The sequence below is a fragment of the Tupaia chinensis genome, unplaced genomic scaffold, assembly GCF_000334495.1.
Source record: "Tupaia chinensis unplaced genomic scaffold, TupChi_1.0 Scaffold000366_1, whole genome shotgun sequence".
NCBI lineage: Eukaryota > Metazoa > Chordata > Mammalia > Scandentia > Tupaiidae > Tupaia > Tupaia belangeri.
In genome coordinates, this window is record NW_006159863.1 from 1,617,903 (window position 1) to 1,633,441 (window position 15,539).

A 15,539-nucleotide genomic window follows, 5' to 3' on the forward strand; every position below is an offset into this window, starting at 1 on the left:
GAGGACTTCTTTCTTTATGCATACTACTATGGTATGCATAGTACTAAGGTCTTATGAGAACTCACAGTGAGTGAGGAAAAGTTTTCTTTTCCTATCTCTTCCTAAGGAGCTATTGTTACATAAAAGTTTACCTATCTCTAACTGGATAGATGATCTTTTCAGATGGTAAACTCTTATCTCCCACAATCCTCTACATGGAAATGACAAATTCTTCTTCTTTCATTGGCTATATTATCTTTGTTTTCAAAAATCCATCCTCACTCATTTATGAGACTTTTTGTTGTCTGATTTTAAACCACTTTGTTTTTCCTTAGAACTGTATTTCACAATAAAGAATACTATTGACAATTCATTATATTCTTCCAAAATAACCAGTAGGGCACATTTAAAATATTCTCAACATAATGTAATGTCAAATGTCGAAGGAGGTGAATATGTTTATATTCTTGATTTGTTTATTGTATTTAATAAACATTATGTCTATGCCACCACATATGTATTTTTTTAGAGGTCTTTGCCTTAGGGTACACTTGCTGGAGAGAGAGAGAGACAGAGACAACGAGAGGAAAAGTGAGAAATCGCCCTCCAGCAGGATGGCTATGCCTCAATCCCTTTTCCTCCATTCCCCTCCCAGGATCTTGGACATGCCCAGTGTGTTCTAAGCCACCAGGTCTGGGACTCAAACCACAATCGGCCATGTGGGAGTCCCATGACATATTTGGTACACCATCTCCTGGTTTACAGTATGTATTTTTTAAAAAGAATTATTTATTTAATTTTATTTATTCATTCATTTATTTTAATTTGACCAGAGATAGACAGACATACAGAGAGGACAGTGAGAAAGCAAGCCACCAGGTCCAGGACTTGAACCGTGGTCAGTCATGTGTGAATGTCCAGCGCCTTAGCCATCGCCACCTGCTGGCCCCCGTGCCCAATATGTATTTTTTTTTTGATAGGTTTTCCCTATAGGGCACCTGTGCTCGCCAGACAGACAGAGAGAGACATAGAGACAGAAAGCGAGAAATCACCCCCCAGGGGGATAGTCACGCCACAATCCCTTCTCCTCCATTCTCCTCTTGGGATCTTGGGCACGCACGCACATGCGCCCGGCGTGAGTTCTAAGCCACCGGGACCGGGATGCGAACCGCGGTCGACTACGTGGGAGCCCAGCGACATAGCCATTACGCTAACTGCTGGTTTCCCCAATATGTATTTTTAAAAACTGTACTGTACCCTACAAAGATATATAATGATTGGGCATGCACACATAAGCACTCGGCATGAGTTTCTAGCCTCCAGGTCAGGGGTTCACGTCCCTGTTCGGGGGCCACCTGTCCGGGCCTGCTGGGCAAGATGTAAACCTGAGTGGGAACAGGAGTGGATTAGAAAAGACAGACACGCAAATAGAGAAAAGTGGGGATCAGGTGGTCCGGGCGTCTCTGATGGAGATAGCTGCAGCCTTGAGCCATTCCCAGGTTTATTCTTTTACAGGGCAAAAGGGGGTGGTAGCAGGATGAGCCGGATGTCTTACAAATGTAGCAAATGCAAGTGGGTGCTGCGGAACATCCTGTGTCTTGCAGTTCAGAACTAGCTCCCCTGCACACTCTGGCTGATGCACACTTTCTACCTTGCTGGCCTTGAGAAACCATGTCTTTGCTCATCTTTAAAGGCTACCATTGCTCTGCCCAGATTCCACAACTCCCTGCAAACCGCACTGGACCAGGTGGAAGTCCAGTGCCTTAACCACTATGCCACTCTGCTGGCTCCTCCCTATTTTTTTTTTTTTTTAAAGAATTATTTAATTTTATTTCTTCTTCTCAGTAAAGTTTTCCTATGTCTGCTAAATTTGGACATTCTTTTCTGCTGACTGACCTTAAGTCATTTTGAGACAGAGACTTCTATTTTTTAATTACTAACCTAAGAATTTACAAATTTACCTAGAACCCATAAACCCCAGCTTCTAGACTGTCTGCCTTTTGGGGCCAGACCCACCCACATGAAAATTCCATGTGTTGATCTATGGTTCTGCTGGTAACACCTGCTCTCAGAACCAAACAAAGGAACTGCTGTACCCAAGCCCCTCGCCCCTACATTTTCTCAGGGATAGCGGAGATCTATTACAAGCCATACTCACTCAAATGTGGGTAGGAATAAATCTTTTAAAATATTCTTACAGAGTTCGGTTATTTCCGTCAACAGGCTGTTTCCCACGGTTTGTTATTGTTAAGTAGACAGGCAACACACACCCCTGACTGGACTGAACTTCGTCTTCCAACTTCCGAGCACAGCCATTCCATTAATGGGACAGACTCAAGGGGCAGCAGAGGGTGGCAGCTCTCACTTTTGGAAAAGCTTTCAATACACAGGGCGATTCTGCCGTCCTTGAAAAGGTGTAATTACTTAGCATTTAGGAAAACCATGGATCGACGTACACACTCGGGTAGCTTAGCATCAGGTCATTATTTTACCCTTTCCTCAGGCTCCCGCCCTAAAGCAATCTGAAACCAGGGCTAGAAGCCCAGAAAGGCCAACTTCTCAGCAGGGTCTCGCCTCCTGCGCAAAAACCTAGCGCGGGCAGCGGCGCCTGGTTCCTTACCTGGGCAGCCCCAGGGCCTCCTCGGTGTGGCCGAGGGCGCTGGCGACCGTGGGCAGCGCCAGCACTCCATCAAGGTCAAAGACGGCTGCGCGCAGCGCCATGGTGGCCGGGTTGCAGCCTCCCCCCGGGGACACCAGGCGCTAGAAGGAAGAGCGCCACGCCCCGGGGCTGCACTGCCCCGGCCTTGCAGCTCGAGCCCCGCCCCGCTCCCAGTCCGGCCCCGCCCAGGCCCGCCTCCGCCAACAACTGGTCGGGTCCAAGTCCCGGCCCTGCCCAGACCCCACTCCTACCCCGACTGCCACCCCCACCCTCCAGCTGTCGGCGCACCACCTGATCTGGCCCTGGCCCGGCTTCTGCCTCGCCACTTCCTGGGTCGCCGCCTCCTCCCATCCCGCCCCTAGTCCCAGCCCCCGCCTCAGCCCTGCCCCTGGCCCCCTCCCAATTCTGGACCTAACGTGATGATCATGGGGGACGTGGGACGCACCCACAGCAGCGCCCTCTTCACTTCTAGCTGCCTCAGGCACCTAGACCCCTCTGGATGTACCGTCTCCATCTCTTCAAATGAAAGTCCTAAGACACACACCCAACTCCTCTCCCCAGTTCCTGGTGGCTACTTGAAGAGGTGGACCCATACGCCCCACCTCTTCTGGGGCTGCTCACTTGAAAAACTAGCCAGACTTTCAGTACTCCTGGACAAGCCTGAGAAAGAGCAGGGGATCTTTTGGCTGGAACGGCCATCTTCCAGTAATTCACCAAAACGACAACACAACGGGAAAGAGGAGAGGCACCCCATGTTTAGAAAACATGGAGTGGTTCCTTTGGCAACATCTATGCGAATCTAACAAGAAAGAGCATGTGTAGCTATCAAGGGAATGGGTACTGTTCAAAAAGGAATGTCCCACAAATGTTACCATGGCAAAACTGGCAGTCTACCTTACCCAGCATGCTGTTGGCATTGCTGTGAACAAACAAATTAAGGGCAAGGTTCTTGCCAAGAGAATGAATGTGTTGTATTGAGCATATTAAGCATTCTAAGAGCAGAAATAGCTTCCTAAAACTTGTGACAGGAAATGATCAGAAAAAGAAAGGAAGCCAAAGAGAAAGGTACCTGGGTTCAACTGAAGCACCAGCCTGCTCCACCCAGAGCAGCACATTTTGTGAGAACCAGTGGAAAGGAGCTTGTGAATTCATGGCATGAAGGGTGTTAAAAATAAACTATTCTATGATCTATAAAAATATTTTCCGTAATTGAGAAGAATTGTGTTGCCTCCCCAAAGCTAATTTTAATTGGATTCGAATTCATTTTGTGATATCTTTATTCAAACAGTATTTTTTTTTTACCTGAAAGCTGTTGGGTGGCTTACTATGGAACAAATAAAACTCAGTTGTTTAGGAAAAAAAAAAAAGAGCAGGGAGTCTCAGACTCTTTATGAGTGTGTGTGTGTGTGTGTGTGTGTGTGTGTGTGACATGAACGTTTTTATTCAACATTGGGTCCTTTAATATTCATCTTGCTAACCTATCTAGTAAGCTAGTAGTTTGTTGCAAAGTTTTTGCCACAGGGCACACGTACGCTGGAGAGAGAGAGGAAAGTAAGAAGTCATCTCCCCTCCCCCAGGGATTTAGGACATCTCAATCCCTTCTCCATTCTTCTTTGGGGATTTTAAGTAAATTCACACATATGACTCACCTTAACCACCAAGTGACCTCCTTCCCCAGTAAGATCTGTCTGTTCTAGATCTGGTATGTAAGTTTATAGATTTGTCACTATCCTGACCACTCTTTTAAGCATACTGTTTGCCAAGACAAACTGCTTCTAGAGTAAATTCTGGTGTTCCAGGTATGGGTGTTGACCCATACCCTTCCATTCCAGTCTCTTGTGCAATGAGAATTAAGAAAAATAAATTTTCACTATTGTTTCCCATTGTACATTGTACTTCGAGAAGAAATAAATTTGGGCTATTGTTTCCCATTGTACATTGTACTTCGAGTGCTGCTTAAATATGTGGGAGGTTTGTTATTAATCACTGATTTCCATGCTATCAGCAAGCTTATGTTTCTGGAAAAAAATAAAACTCTCTTTTGGGAGTCCTGAGCTTTGCAGTTAGCTCCATGAATTAAAAGTGTGCTTGTGGTCTTGTGTTCCAATTTGCCAACAGCATGATTCAGGACACAGACAATGGAGATCTTGTTTTTGAAGGTGTCATCTGTAAATTTGTCCCAGATATTCTCCGGTAGCTACAAGAATGTTCAGGAACATTGTCAGAGGCCTTACTGAAACCAAGAGATCTATGGCATTGTTTGGGTCTTACAGTCACCAATCAGAACTGCACAGAGATGAGCTGCTCATGGACTGACTGGTTCTCCGCCGGTCACACCAATGCTTCGTCGTCTTGCTTCATTAGTCTCCCAGGATCTTGCTGGGACAGCTGTTAATGTTTTCTGAGATTCATTCCTGAGAAGCAGGAAGCAGTCAAAAATGCCAAATGTTTCAGAAAGGACTGAAAAGGCCATTAGATTTTGGACTTGGATGACACTGGGAGACCTGTTCTAGAATATTTCCAATGGAGTTTTGGAAGAACAAACTCAATTACCTAGGGCTTAAAGACTGAAAGATAGGCGAAGAAAGGGATGCAGTAAAGTTGGTGATCTCAAAAGTAAAATACATACACACACACACACACACACACACACATATATATATATGTAAAGTGTAGCCTGACCTGAGTAGGATGAAATTTCTTCAATTTAAATCTCCAGCTTAGACTTTCCTTTGGGCTCTACACTTGCATGTCAAACTTAGTATTTAACATCCTTAATGAGTGTCTAATAGGCATCTTGAATTTATCATGACTGAAACAAAAATCTTATTTCCTTCCTGCCTTCCAAGTGGGTTGCTCCCCATTTTGCTAAGAATCATCCCCATTGATTCCATCCCTCAGTCCAGAACTCTTGTAGTTACTTCCTGATCCCTGGCTCCCCAGTAAGTCATGTGTTCTTGAACTCAGTTCCAGTGGTGGCCAGCTAATTGGGACAGAGATAGCAACTTCTAGTTCAATGATGACGTTTTCAATTTGTCCTTCTTAATGGCTGAGCCTGAAGCTCTCTCCTCCCTCCTTTCAAAGACTTTGCAGACTTCTAATCTCCTGTATTAAACCCTTTTCTTCTTTTTCTATTTAAAACAATTAGAGTCCTTTGTATTGCCTGCATATGAATTCTGACTTGTATAGTATTACTTATAAATACATAAATATGTTTATAAAAGCAACACAGCAAACAGGAAGGATATGTCTGTAGAACTGGATTTCCTAAATCTGCCTTTTTAAACTTAATTTGCCTGCAGGAATGTGTGCTTTGCAGACAGAGACAGAGAGACAGAGAAAGAGGGAGAGTAGGAGAAAGCCACCCCCAGAAGGACATGGTCATGCCTCAATCCCTTCTCTTCCCTTTCTCCATTCTGTTGGGATTTGGGGCATATATGAACATGCTTCTGGCAAGTTTTTATGCCACCAGGTCCAGGACTCAAAGCAGCCGCCAGGTCCAGGTCAAACATGAGGGATCCAGTTCTCTTAACCACTAGTCCACAGAACTGGCCCCATAATTCATCTTGTAAGAAGAAAAATTAGAAACTTAGAAATACAAGACTCCATTTTCATATAGGAATCATCTGTAGTTAGGAAAAAGTAATAAAGCTTTCATATAGACCTTTGGTTTATTAGGAGCAGTTAGTTCTGCTAGTAACTCCTAGTAAATAGCTCTGCTCTGGAACATTTTATAATATCTATGAGTTGCAGAACTTCCTGGCAGAATTGCTTAAACAAAGATTAAAGGTCTCAATTGAATTTGCCCTTTCTCATGGGTCATGCTTCCCCAATGTTTTCTGCTACCAGGTACGGGGAGATAAGAGTTCACTCAGATGGACTGTGGAAATTTGATATCTTTTTGAAATGTAAATCCAAAACCCTACATCTGTTCATTTTAATATTTCTGAAATATGTTTCAGGTGATAACATGAAATCATAAGAAGAGGCTAATGTAGAAGTGAAAACCATAAATTATACGTGATGTCAATCACAAAATTTGTAATGAACTTACAGTGAACTAATTTGGTGGTGGGTTGGATTTCCTGCCAGCCCCTCCCCCCACGCCTTTCTCCTAGGGCTTAGTTTCTCAGCCCAATTTTTATTAATTTTTTTTCTTTTTTCTTGTAGAGTCCATGCATGCACACGTGAGAGCACATGTGTGCACACATGAGTGAGAGAAACGTGCTCCCTCCATAGGGTCTGGTCACGCCACCATCTCCTTCCTCTGGTTTGTAGAATCCTAGTCACTCACACAAGTAGCCAGTTTATTTCAGGCTGACCAAGCTGGGGATTTCAACCTCAGTTGCTGTGTGGCAATCCAGCTTCTCTTGAGTGGCTCATTGTCTCTCTGTACTACAGAGCTGGCCTCTGGCCTGATTTTCAAAACTCTGTTTAACTTGTGGAGATTGAAAGAGTAATTTAGACAGTTGTTTCTCCCTTCTGTCTGTGTTTGAATCAAGCTAGTAAACCCATTTCTTTAATTCATTTAACAAATGGGTCACACACTGTTCTAGGTACTTGGAAATCATTGGTAAAGAAAACAGAGAAAAATAAGGGCTACTGAAGTCTTCCCTTTTATTGGAATAAGCATTCACGTGGCTAGCTAGTTGCTTCTGAGGCCATGAGAGATGAGATTGGGAATATTTGTGGCAGCTACTTTTCAATTTTCTTATTTGTCATGTTACTAGCTGCCTAGTATTTATAACCATTTCTTATATGTAGACAATTCCATCCCGTAGAGTGCATTGGTCATTCAGAGATAGTCAACCTCCTTCAAACATCTTCCATTTACTTTGATAGTTCTGCCTTCTGGTAAAATCAACAGGCACCACATTTCCCAAGCTCCCTTAATGCTCACCATGTGAAGTGGGATCGGCCAAATGGTCCCTACGTGCCTGAGACTTGGGGATGGGGATGGGCCACCTGAAGCAAGAGCTGTTGGAGTTGAAACTTTCTTCTGGCAATGGCAGAAGTTTCTCCAGGGGGATGGAGGGCGGGCTGAGCTGGGGCTTCCCCAGTCCACTCCTGAGTGTCCTTGATGCCACAGGGTAGTACAGTGGTGACTTTCTTAGCTATGTAGTTTTCAGACCTGCTTCTCTTGTCGTCCCTGAGAGTCTGTGAACTGTGAATATCCTCTAATATTCTGCTAGTATGACCACAAAGAATTTCTGTGTAAACAAGAACCTGATAAGACAAACTTGCCTTGTGAATCTTGGTAGAAGTGAAGAGTCACTTTGATGACGAATCCATTAACTTGTTTTCCCAGTCTGCCTTGCAGCTAGGGTGAGGGCCTGTGGGCCAGGCTCAGCAAATTGATGCACTAGCCCAGACTTCACAGTAGGAGCTGTTGAGGTAAGTGGGAACAGAGTAGAAGGGTCTTGGTGCACTGTTGGAGGGGTGGTAGCGGCATCTGGGGTTCCTGGTTGACAGGGGTGGTGCAGGCCCTGTGGCCCTCAGCGGGCAGCTGCAGCAGTGGTGATAATCACGCCTTTTGGAGTTGGCCTTGCCTCTGTTTGTTTTCCAAACTTCCTTCTCCATGCTCCCAAGGGCACTGCTATCCGGTCATTCAAGTGTGTTCTCTGCTTAAATTAGTCAGAGTAGGCATTTCTCACTCCTCACCAACTCCCTAAGTCTTCTACTGAGACTTCTGGAACCTTTTGAAACTTGCTGATTCATCAGTGGCAAAATCCTCCTTTTACTCAATCTCTTTTCTATTCTCTGTTCTTCTTGCTCTACCTGACATTGCACTCTCCCTTGAGAAACCCACTTCTGTTGCAGTTTTCTCCTCTCCTCTCCTGTATCACCAGGCTGGGGATGAGCAGCTGGTCTTCCTGATCCTCATGGCTACAACCAGACCTTCTTTGAAGACCCACAACGTCAGCATTAATCTCGCATCGTCACACTGTATCAGTCCTAGCCACTTATTCTACTGCTCTTCTCTGATCTGCTCTAATTTGCCTCTTTGCTAGTCTCTGAGAAGACTGTTTCTTTGCTTCCTCAAGCTTCCTGTACTCTCACCCCCATCCTTAGTCAGCCACTGTCTTTGCTTCCTACTATAAGAAAATTGTAGCAATCAGAAAACTCCCACCAACTCCCAGCCCTATGTTGATTCTCCTACCTACACCTGTGACTATTTCCTTGCCACCTTCTCTCGTACCAAAATTACCAGCCACCACTGCTGTTAAGGCCAGCACCTCCACCGAGACTTAGATTTGGCACCCTCACAGACCCGAGGACAATCGCCATCTCCAAGACCACTGGTTATCTCCTCGATAGGGTCATCTATTCTGTAAGGTCACCCACTGCAAAAACGAACCTTTCACACCTACATTTTCCTCCAGGTACACTCTCTTCTCTCTCTTTGAAAGGAATTATCTATAAAAGAATTTATATTCATTGTCACTAAATTTTCTTGGTCCATTCTTCCTTAAACTCATTTGCATCATGCTTCTGTCTTTACCCCCTTGCTGAAAGTTGTCTTGTGAACATCGTGAAACACCTCAACATTGCCGGATTCATAGGTCATTCAATGTCCTCATCATCTCTGACCTGGCAACAGTACTTGGATCAAATGCTCATTCCTCTTCTTTAAAACACTGTCTTTGCTCTGGGATGATTTGGTTTGCTTCATCTCCCACTGGCTGCTCCTCCTGGTTTCTTCTATTGATTTCTCATCATTTTTCTAATCTCTAAATAAAAAGCTGGACCTTGGATCTCCTCCCTTCCTTACCTATGATCACTTTCTTGGTGATCTCAAATGGTCTCCTCTTCCCTTCCTCATGTGTGACCTCTGGCCAGAGTCAGTTGTGTAGGCCCTGTGGAGCTCTGGTTTCCAGTTCAAAAAGGCTGCAGACAGTGATGGGCAAGTGGAGGCTACAAAACCCCACCACTCTGTCTGTGTCAGAAATTGCAAAAAACCCTTCATCTTATCGCAATGGCCCTTCTGTGCCCTCTACTGAGAAAGTTTAACAGTGTGCATACTCTGAAAGAAAAATGCTTAAAGAAACATACTGAAGGTGTTTTCAGAGATGAAAGACAACGGATTAATAACTGCCCAGATGACTAACAGTCAAGGCCAAATTTTGATCCTGTGATTTGCCCAATTATTATATCAGCTTAATTTATGGCACTGACAGGGCACAAATGAGAACTGGGAAGTTTCCCATGATGAATGCCATGGAGCCTCCCTGGTTGATGAGAGATATTTTTCTCTCTTTGTTTGATCAGTTTGCTCTTGCCTGAGCGGAAAATCCTGTAGCAACCTTGCCTGAAGGACAAACCATGCACCAAGCCAACTTTCTTCATGTTCCACTCAATGGTCACATATTTGTGTTCTGTGTGTTCTTAGATTCTCACCACTCCCTCCCTCTAGACTTGAACTAGAGTCAGATCTCCACATGCCCTAGTAGGACAGTTACAAGGAAAAACCTGAGAAGAGACACAAAATGCACTCCAAATCTGCAATATTCTGCTCGTTCAGGTCCACAATCTGGTGTACGTGCATAGAAATGGGTTCTTCTTTTTTTTGAGAGGTTTTTGCTATAGGGTGCGTGCACTCGCCAGACAGAGAGAGACGGAGAGATAGAAAGCGAGAAATCATCCCCCAGAGGGGATGGCCACGCCACAATTCCTTCTCCTCCATGCTCCTCTCGGGATCTTGGGTACGCATGCACACACGCCCAGCATGAGTTTAAGCCACTGGGTCCAGGACTCGAACTGCGGTCAACTACGTGGGAGTCCAGTGACATAGCCATCACGCTAACTGCTGGTCCCATAGAAATGGATTCTTGAAGTACTAGACCAAGGACAGAAAGTTGAAGTAGGGTTTCACTGACTGATGAATAATGGGGATGTGCTTTCTAGAAATTCTGGTTTAGTTACAAGTGAATAGCTAGAAGTGGTACTGGCCGTTTGTTCAGTTGGTTGTCCATGCAAAGTGAAGACCAGACACCGGAAATGAGTATAATATGAAAGGAAAGCTCAAAGGAACAGGAATGTTGGGATGGGTTTTTAAAAATAAATAAATAAATAAATAAATAAATAAATGCATGACCTGCCCGTATTTCTCCTACTTTGAAGGACCCTTGAGCTACTTCCTTTGCCTTAATAAGGGTGAACCATTGTCTTGATTACAGAAGGATGTGAGACGTGGCTTGGCTCTTGCATGCCAAGATTTGGGTTAAGAAATCATCTCAGTCCTTGGCATGTTATCATTGTTGGTCTGCTGAAGGGAGATCTAAGAGGAAGCTCTGTAGTTCCTTTTCCCTAACAAAAGAATAAATAAAATCAATACTGGGCTGGCCCTGTGGCTTAGTGGTAATGGGAGTCAGATTTCACATGGCTTATTGCACAGCTCAAGTCCTAGCCCTGGTAGCTTGAAAAACATGGTGTAGTGTGTGTGTGTGTGCGTGTGTGTGTGTGTGAGAGAGAGAGAGAGTGATAAAAAATTCAAACAGAATGGAGAAATAGAGAAGGGATTGCAGTGCAACCATACCCCAGTGTGTGTGTGTGTGTGTGGGGGGGGCTTTCTCTCTTTCTCTTTCTCTCTCTCTCTTTCTCTCTCTCTGTTGAGTGCATGCACTCTCTAGCAACTGGAAAACAAACAAACAAACAAACAGAATTTCAAGATGACCTTGTGCTGCCAGGACTAGAAAAAGAACAGTATTGCCAGAGAGCCTGGACTTAGACCGTGATCAAGTAACTGGTGAACCTTTGTGCCGGGTCCCTCAGGCTTCAGGTGATAGTTCTGTCTGCGTGAGGAATGGCTGCATGATGTTACTGTCCGTGTTTTCTTAGACTCTGTATTTGTCTGTTTGGCAGCCATCACTCCCAAGGCCACACTAATGGCCAAAATTATTCACATCTCTTCTGCAATCCAGCTGTGGTAGACACACAAAATTCATTCTGCCAGACCAGTAGGTGGCGTGGTGGTTAAGGTTCTGGAACCCACATGGATGACTGCACTGTTCATGGCCTGGACCCAGTGGCTTGAAAAACATGCTGGGTGCATGCACATGCCTGCCCAAAATCCTGAGAGGAGAATGGAGAAGGGATTGTGTCATAGTGATCCCCCTTTGGGGGTGATTTCTCATTTCCCTTCCCTCTGTCTCTCTCTCTAGCCAGCACACTTTCCTTATAGCAAAAAATTAAAAATAAATAAATAAATAAATAAAATTCAATGACAAATCCCCCAACTAATCTTGAGTCAGAACCTCCACCCAGCTTTTTTATCTTATCCACCAGGCTGACAGTTCCACAGCCCTAAATCCAACCCAGAGTTAGATGCTGGATAACCAGAGATTACCCTTATAGCCCAGAGCCTGCTGTATTTTCATACCATCTAATCCTAAATGGTTTATCCTGCCCTGCCTTACGTTTCTCACAGAAACCATAAGGAAGACTCTGGTTGTGCTTCCTCCTTTGGCCTTTGTGCCTGAGGACACCCTGGTGGCTCCCATGTGGCCCTCTGAAGCATGCTGCGTGACCTGTTTCTCGGGTTATGTGAGCACATACCTCATTCTTCATCACAACCATTCCTGGGTCTGTGTGTCTTACCACACTTGACCAAACAAATTATTTAATTTTTTAAAAAAGTTTTTGTATAGGGTACATGTGCTTGAGAAAGAGAGAGAGAGAATGAGAAAGAGAGAGAGAGAAAAAAAGAGAGGAGAGAGAGAGCGAGAGGGAAAAATCACTCCATAGTATGGATGTCCACTTGGCAATCCCTTTTCTCCATTCTCCTCTCAAGATTTTGGGCATACACATGTGGTCAGGGTGTTTATCAAGCCACCAGGTCTGGGATTTAAATTGTGCACTCATGTGGGATCCAGCCACTTTTAACCACCACTTCATTGACTGGCCCCCAAACAAATTCTGGGCACAAATTTTAGGACAATCAAGTATAAACATTTTTTTCAATGTGTGATTATGGGAAGTTGAGTTTGCACTGCTATTAGGACTCAATTTTGAGTGTCTTCCTAGCATTTTAGTTCCTTCCAAATATTTTGGGAATGTCCTTCCTGAAGGTGGAGAGCCCACCTTCCACACACACGCCCTGAACACCAGGGTCCTGCTCTCCCAGCTTTCCTTGCGTCTGGTTAGGAGCACACGACAGTACGGATAATCGTTGATCAACTTTGTATGGGGAGCCAGTGACACAAAGAAGCAGGATGAAGACGAATTCACTGTGCAGCGGTGACAGCAACAGCAGCAGGACCAGCTGGCCTCTAGGGACAGCAATGACAGCAGTTCCAGAGATGACAGGATTTCGCATCCCACTCTGCAGCAAGAGGGCCTGCTTTGGGCTAAGGTTGGGAAAGAGGCTCCCAGGTTCTCACCTCCTCTCTGAGCAGCTCCTCCGGCTTCCTACAACATGCACTTCTGTCAGCTACCAGTTGTCCTGTGTTAAAACCATCTTCTGCTTAAATTAATCAATAGTTGTTTTGTTTTGTTTTGTTTTGTTTTTGATAGGGATGTTTGCTATAGGGCATGTGTGCTCACCAGAAAGAAAGAGACAGAGAGACAGAAAGAGAGAAATCACCCCCCAGGGGGGATGGCCACGCCGCAATCCTTTCTCCTCCAGTCTCCTCTCGGGATCTTGGGCACGCATGCACATGCGCCCAGCGTGAGTTTAAGCCACCGGGTCCGAGACTCGAACTGTGGTTGACTACATGGGAGTTCAGCGACATAGTCATCACTAACTGCTGGTCCCCTAATCAATATAGTTCTTTATAGTTTGCAACCAAGAGCCCTGATTGATGCAATCTGCGATATTCTTGTCTTCCTTCCTTGCTTCCTTCCTTCCTTCTCTCCCTTCCCTTTTGTCTTCCTCCTTTCCTTTCCTTCTTTCTTCCTTCCTCCTTACCTTTTCCTCCCTTCTCCCTTTCCTCTCTTCTGTTCTTCCTTCTTTCCTTCCCTGTCTCTTTTTTTTCCTTCAATATTTCTCTCTGGAAAGTGTATGCATTTACATTTGTATAACTTTTTTTTTTTTTGGAGAGATTTTTGCTATAGGGTGCATGCACTCGCCAGACAGACAGAGAGAGACAGAGAGATATAAAGCAAGAAATCATCCCCCAGAGGGGATGGCCACGCCGCAATTCTTTCTCTTCCATTCTCCTCTCGGGATCTTGGGCATGCACGCACACACACCCGGTGTGAGTTTAAGCCACTGAGTCCGGGACTTGAACCGTGCTCGACTACATGGGAGACTAGCAACATAGCCATTATGCTAACTGCTGGTCCCACATTTGTATAACTTTTAAAATTGTGTGTGTGTGTGTGTGTGTGTGTGTGTGCGCACGTGTACAATGAAGTATTAACATTCATTAATTACAGAGAAAAGTATTAATATTCATTAATTACAGAGAGTGGAAATGTGGAAATTTCATAATTTTTGAATTTTCTGTTTTTAAATTTTTCAAAAGATGATACCAGAAGTCAAATACACATGTGTAAATGTTGGTGTGTGTGTATACAAACATATGCATACACACGCACACACAGAAAGCTTTAGAGACCTGTCTGAGAGCACACAGCTGTTCAGGAGCAGAGCCAGATATCCAACCCTGACAGTTCATGACTGAGGCTTTTTCTTTTAACAAAATAAGGGAGATGAGTTAGCAGGTGCCTTGACCAGGAGACAGAACCAGAGCGCTTTCAGGACAGGGGAAGAGCTTACTTAGGGGTTGAGGGGAAGGGATGGGTATGGGGTGAGGGTAGGAGAATGCCAGGGGGATGCCAGCAGGATCACAGGGCCGAGATCTCTGTGCTCGGAGGAGGAACAGCATTCCTGGCTTGCTACCAGAGGAAAGGAGGCAAGGGGTCAGTTTCTGAATTCGGAGGACGGTGACCTTGCTTCTCTAGAAAATAGAAGGCAAGGAAGGAAGCTGATGTTGGTGGGTGAGCAGACAGACCAGGCAGCAAAGTGACCTGGTGGTCCCACAGGTGACTGGCAGTCAGAGAGGAGAAGGGAACTGAAGGCTGCTGGCCTGTGGCTCTGTCCTCAGTCCCAGGTTACTGAAAATGCAGTATCTTGTTCTGTCAACAGATAGACTGGGGCCCCACTAGAGCACTACCCAGGGGATTGCTCAGGGGGCCCAGGCAGTGATTCTGGAGCACAGGGTCCTGAAGAGCAGGGAGCAAAATAGCACAGCAACTGGACAGAAGGAAAGCAGGTCTGCCTCTGTCCCCACTGGACACAGCTGGAATAGTCACAGGCTCCTCCTCCTCCCCTTGGAGAGGGTGCCTGTGTGTGTGTGTGTGTGTGTGTGAGAGAGAGAGAGAGAGAGAGAGAGAGAGAGAGAGAGAAAGAAGGGGGGCAGAGCGAGTCTCTGAGCTTGCTAAGCCAGCAGTCTCTCCTGGCATCCAGCTTGGGTTTTGCCTGCAGAATTCATTGTGCCAGGCCCTCCGGGATGTTCTCGGTAGCACCTGCCTGAAGCCTTCTCTGGCTGCCTGAGCCGAGCAGCTCCAGGAAAACTGCCCTTTTGCAGAGCTTGTCCAGCATCCTGGGAAGCCCTCCTGACTCTCTCAGTAAGGTGTCTTCGTCTCAGCAGGGTGTCTCGTAAACCCTCAAGCTTGTGTTCAACCAGGAGAGGAAGTGGTCAAGCTCTGCTCTGCATCGCCACTTTGTCTCAGAGGGAACTTTTGCCAGCTGCCCAGAATCTCCAAGCCAGACTGGTTCTCTGCACCCTTTGAAAGGCTTGTCTTCTTCTGTGACTACAGGTAAAACAATAAATAAATAAAAGTAACCAAAAGGCATGTGGGGTGATCGCGGGTGTGGGGTCAAAAGGATGCTAACAGCCTCTGAATTCTTAGGGGATAGAGGCTAGAATGCGGGAAATCGCCTTCTCTTAGAAAATGT

The 15,539-nt window shown here is 45.4% G+C and overlaps 1 protein-coding gene across 1 annotated transcript in view; it reads right to left on the bottom strand.

Moving 5' to 3' along the window:
• Nucleotides 1-2,700, bottom strand: part of EPHX2 (epoxide hydrolase 2) — a 62,320-nt gene extending 59,620 nt beyond the window's left edge. Inside the window, exon 1 of the mRNA XM_006153225.3 lies at nt 2,600-2,700. Within this exon, the coding sequence (XP_006153287.1) occupies nt 2,600-2,700 (101 nt within the window). The remainder of the gene's footprint in view (nt 1-2,599) is intronic.
• Nucleotides 2,701-15,539: the final 12,839 nt, after the last annotated feature.